Source organism: Alosa sapidissima, chromosome 9 (genome assembly GCF_018492685.1).
Source record: "Alosa sapidissima isolate fAloSap1 chromosome 9, fAloSap1.pri, whole genome shotgun sequence".
NCBI lineage: Eukaryota > Metazoa > Chordata > Actinopteri > Clupeiformes > Clupeidae > Alosa > Alosa sapidissima.
The window spans coordinates 26,494,772-26,500,771 of record NC_055965.1 but is presented as its reverse complement, the minus strand read 5'-3'; the positions used below and the strand labels follow the sequence as shown (position 1 = coordinate 26,500,771).

Genomic DNA, 6,000 nt, shown 5'->3' with positions numbered 1-6,000 from the left:
TGTTATTGTTGTTGTTGGTGATGATGATGATGATGATGACAATGGAGGTGGTAATGGTGATGATGATAACAATGTTGTTATTGTTGTTGTTGGTGATGATGATGATGATGATGATGATGATGATGACAATGGAGGTGGTAATGGTGATGATGATAACAATGTTGTTATTGTTGGTGATGATGATGATGATGATGATGATGAGGGGGAGGAGGAGGATTGAGAGGAAGAAGATGATGACAACAATGTTGTTGTTGTTGTTGTTGATGATGAAGAAGATGATGACAATGATGATAACAATGATGATGGTGGTGGTGCTGGTGAAAAGTACATGTGGTAATACAGAATTTATAACTTGTTTGTTCAATTTGTCTGCCACTCAACATAAAACAGTGACCAGGTTGTTATCACACACACACACACACACACAAACATCCACACTCTCATACACACACACACACACATCTCTCTCACACACACACAAACACACACACTCACACACATACACACAAACAAACACACGCACACACACACACACACACACACACAGACACACATGCACGTACACACACAAACACACACACAGCCATTCCTATGCTCTGTCATTTGAATCAAACATCATTTTTCCATTGATGGCATTAGTAAAATTATAAAACATATATAAATCAACTAACCTTTGACCTGTATATTGACCTCTGTGATCAGAGCCATGCTTCCACTGATGCCCCCAGTCCTGACCCCACACCAGTAAACCCCGGAGTCAGTCCTGGTCAGATCTCTGATCGTCACGGTGAAGAGTTCCTGGTCTCTATCATGTACAATGGAGAACCTTCCCCTGGTCTCATGTGTTTTGGATGCAATCAGGTCTGCACACATGGACTCCGGGCTCAGTTTGCAGAGGTGTTTGCTGATGTTAGTCGACTCCTGGGGATACCTGCAGCTAATATCAACACTGCCCCCCACTTGACCAATGACATCAAGAGGCTGGCCACAGCAAACATCTGTCAATCGGTCACAATTTCAACATTAGTTGGAATGTCTCTCTCTCTCTGTCTCTCTCTCTCTCACACATACACACACACACACACACCCACAGTGATTCTCATGATTTGTTGTCCTAAAAGGCCTGGGCCCACTTCCCCGAAAGCATCTTAAGCCTAAGAGCGTCGTAAAGTCCCTCTTACGAACGTCTTAAAATTTGCCGACTGTTTCCCGAAACCATCGTAGCTCAAGAGCATCGTGAAAACACTCGTAGATCTACGAGTGCTCCAGAGTACTCGTTACCGGCTAAGAGCGTCTTAACAGTACTTCTCACTGAGGTCACCAACAGGACATACAGAGGAATTACAACTTAGAATACATCATCCAATTTACGTTCCCATTCTTTATTGTGTTTACCTGTGATGAATCAGATTTTAGCGTACAAAATAGCCTACATTTAATGGTCATAATAATGTGATGAAAAGCGGACAAAAATGCAATCAAGTTATGAAACGAGACGTTGCCAGAATAGTTTGACATTATCTTTGCTAAGTGAATATTTTATTAGGCCTATGAGGTAAAAAGCAGAGAAAGCAACATGTGGTTTAGTCTGTAGCCTACTGCATCAAAATCTAAGCCTACACATTTCCTCTCTTTCTTACTCGACTTCTTTCTTATCTTCAAACGTGTTCTTAAGTGGCACCGCGAAAAATTATTGCATGGTGCAACAATCTAATCTTAAAATAATTACAATTATTTATGTCTCTGTGTGGTATATAACCTACTTGGGATGCTTACATGCAGATGTCAAAGTGTTTCTATTTTCGTATTGATGTGAATTAATGTGTAGATCCGAAGTTTAAATGGTAGGCCTATAGCTGTGACGTGCAGTCACCTGACATCACCGTCAAATCAGAGGATATTTCAGAACTATTAACATGGACAGCTCCCCTTAAGAGCATCTTAAGAGCAGTGCATGCGCGTTCACGCTACGAGCATGTTCGGGAAACAGTCGGAAAAACCAAATGAACGATCGTAAGATGAATCGTAGAAAACCCTCTTAAGAGCGTGTCTCCGTCGTTATCGGGAAAGTGGGCCCTGGCCTAGCCACAGTATTTCTACATGTATGACTGTTTGTTTACCTGTATGTCTGTCTGTCTCTTTTTGCTTGTCTGTCTGTCCGTCTCTATGCCTGCCTGATTGCTGTTATACTAGTTAATGATGTTGAAAGTGATGGTAATGGCTCACAATTTCGACAATAGCAGTCCAGTTAACTTAGTTATAAGACTAAATCAAAAATAACTTTAGTTTGTGCCCACACATAATGTCATTTTTGTTGATTACGGCCCGTCAAAAGCACAGTTACTCAAAAGGAACATAGGTAGACCATCTCTGATATACAGTACCTCTGATGCAGGGGCGGAGCTACGTGGTGGCCACCACTGGTCAAAGCTTGGCCACCCTGCTGGCCCCCCCAGCTCCGTTCAGTGAAAAGTAAAAAAAAAAAGAACTGCTGCCGTTTTCGACAACACTTTGCAAAGCAGGGACTGAACCAATTACTGCACTCTATCTACGACCATTGGCCCAGTCAGGAAGTGTAGCCTACGGTTCTGATCACATCGTAAGTAGGCCTAGTGCAGCAGCAGCAGCAGCGGGACAATTCAAGTCATCTGTTAAAAACACTTGACAGTAGACTAGGCTAGCCTACTACTTAACCTCAGTAACAGGTGAGTTGATGAGTTGGAACATTAATGCTAATAAGATGTTAGAATGTGTCACGAATCATAGCCAAGTGAGCTGCGTTGGGCTGTCCTTGTTAGGTAGCCTAGGCTCTGACATTGATGTGTGGGGCTGATCAAAAATAATCGGATGCCCGCGGGAACGCTGTTACAAGAATATTTCGATAAAATTCGGGTGAAATGCAAGCATATTAGGCACATATCTCCAGATGGCTCCAGGTAGGCTAATAGGGCCTAGCCTAGGCTACTTTATAAATACATAATTTGCTGACTGCGTGTGGTTCTTGCCATACAGACCTCTCAAGTCTCACGCATTGAGCGTGAGACACACGCATTTCAATGACTTCACACGCTCACACGCCACACATGGCATTTCTCACTCCGAAAAATTATTAACTTGCCCGCACAGAAATTTCTAAGGGCTATATTTTACAAACGTGTCACACAACGTTGCTGTCTGTGCGCTCATTCAGTTCAGAGCTGCCAATCAGAAAATAGATTTCTCAACCAATCAGGAAATAGTTTTGTTTTGATGTGGGTCCGCAACGTGGAGACTGCTGGTCCGCGGAGTCGTGGAGTGAAATTAGGCCCGGTGCTTCGTCTGATAATTTGCTGCGCAGTTAATCAAGATACCGCGGACCGACAAAAAAAGAAAACAAACGTTTCTGCTATCGATGTCATTAAACATGGAGCCATACAATAAAGTGGTGGTAGGCTATGAGCGTTCATTCAATGCAGGCGTCTGCGCGAGAGAAACTGAAACTAATCGATAACGTTGGTATCAAAGCTCTGCTTCAACCTGTTGAATGCTATTTAATTGTTTAACGACACAGTTCAGTTGGTCAGTCTGACCTTGAGCTTTTGCGTCCTGCTAGCCTTGATCATCTGCTTCCACATTCCCTCTGACATCCATGGTCCAGAGCCTGAGCTGCACTTTATACAGGTGTGTGATTGTGTGTGTGTGTGTGTGTGTGTGTGTGTGTGTGTGTGTGATTGTGTGTGTGTGTGTGGAGGTGTGTGTGTGTGTGAGAGAGAGAGAGAGAGTATGTATTTGTGTGTGTGTGTGTGTGTGAGAGAGAGTAGAATATGTATTTGTGTGTGCCCTCCACGCCCTGTTTACCATCCAGGCTCCAAAGCCCGAAGTGTACTTTTAAAGGCGCTTCAAGCTATATTACGTGGTTCCTAAGCTAAAACATTTTTTGTCACACACAGCAAACATTATCTCACCATCCGCTAGTGCCTGTTCCCTGAATACACTGATAAAACATGTGGTCTCTCTGTGGACAGCCCAGGCTCCAAAAACAACATGCTCCAGCCTGGACCATAACAAACATAACAAACTGTTCTGGCCAATCATCGACGAGATGCACGTTTAGGAGAGTTTCACGTTTTCATTGCACGGGAGGGAGGGGGAGGGAGTAGCGAGCTAGCTGTCTGTTTTGTTCGAATGTCAACAGAAGTCATGTGAGAGGGATGCACTGAACTGAACATCGCGAGACTTTGGGTGAGATCCAAAATGGCAGCGCACTGAACACTGACGCTTGTAAACACAAATACAAAACTTTATTTTTCTTCTACTAAAAACAACCACTACCTCTCTACAACTCTCATCAAAAACCGGATTATATTCTCCACCTTTTCCAACGGCAACCTCTTCATTCTGGACGTTATGTCATCTGAACCAAGCAAGAAACGCACTCGTGACTACTCAACAGAGACTGAACCAGAATCACCTACGCCTTGCGCTACTTCTACATCCATCGAGGTTAGTTTACTACAATCCATAAACAACAAACTTGCAATACTGGAACATCTGCACGCAGATATTAAGGACTTAAAAGCCAGCCTCGAATTTTCCCAATCACAGATCGACACACTCGCATTAGAAAACCGTGAACTCAAAGGAAATATCACAAACTTATCCGACCATGTTAATCAACTCACCAGCGAAAATCGGATCATGAAAGAAACAATCCTAGACCTCCAGTGCCGCAGCATGCGCGATAACCTCATTTTTTCCGGAATTCCCCTGCCAACTTCTAAAGATACACCCGACGACCCAGAGAAAGCAGTTAAAGAATTCTTGCAGTCATCTCTCAAACTACCGCCAGAAACAGTTGACAAGATTACCTTCCACCGTGTACACCGTCTCACTTCCAAAGACAATAAAAAACCTCCTCCAATTATCGCCAAGTTCGAACACTTCAAACACAAAGAACTCATCAAAAGCAAAGGAAAAGAACTGAAAGGCACTTCATTCGGACTAAACGACCAATTCCCACAAGTAATACAGGAAAGAAGAAGAGCCCTCTTGCCCATAATGAAACAACTCAGGCAAGAGGGCAAACGAGCAGCACTGTCAGTCGATAAACTGTATGTCAATGGAACTCTGTATCGCAACCCCAATATCACCACCTGGCTATAGCACATCATACCTCATGCCAACATTCATCTTGATTATAACATTGTCACCCTCAACTCTCTCTAACCCACTGCCTACTGATGCTTGGATCACCTCTCTCTTCTCTCTTCTTATGTTTCATTCCTTTTGCTCCCCCTACCCACCCATTCTCTTTTGCTCTCTCAATGTTTAATGTTATTCATGGTGTTTTGTCTATACATGTTTGCTTGTGTGTCCTGTCTGTTTTTGTTTATTATGTCTATAGGCTAAAGTCAAATTATGATCTGTATGTTTTCAATGTTAAACAGGAAATGTTCATGCTGTCACCACTCCAGAACCAAATTCCTACCTCTTTATGCTCTATATTCTTCTCAGCCCCTACCCTTTACATCTCATTCGCACACCACATTACATACCTATTCCTCCACCCCCCCTTCCCCCTCTCCTATCTAACTGACACCTGCACACACTCTCACACACACAATACCCACCTTATCAAACATTTTCATAACTGTACAATCACAACATGGTACCACTTACATTCCTGACCTGGAACATCCGTGGGATTGGATCTCAGGCAAAGAGGCTCAAAATCTTAAATCATTTGGATAGTTTAAAAGCTGACATATGTCTCCTACAAGAAACTCATCTCTCAGAATTAGACTACACCCGCATCAAATCAAGACAATTCAATCACATTTTCTCATCTCATTACAATACAAAACAAAGGGGAGTTTGCATTCTGATTAACAAAAGAATCTCATTCATCCATAACGCCACCATCACAGACCCAGAAGGACGTTTTGTCATCATAAACATCTCAATTCACAATACCCCTGTAACAATTGTTAATGTTTATGGCCCTAATACAGACAACCCAGT

General features: G+C 42.8%; 1 protein-coding gene across 1 annotated transcript in view; it reads right to left on the bottom strand.

Moving 5' to 3' along the window:
- LOC121719526 (CMRF35-like molecule 8) overlaps positions 1 to 6,000 on the bottom strand; it is a 30,008-nt gene that overhangs the window by 10,327 nt on the left and 13,681 nt on the right. Inside the window, exon 4 of the mRNA XM_042105248.1 lies at positions 691 to 998. Coding sequence (XP_041961182.1) covers positions 691 to 998 — 308 coding nt within the window. The remainder of the gene's footprint in view (positions 1 to 690; positions 999 to 6,000) is intronic.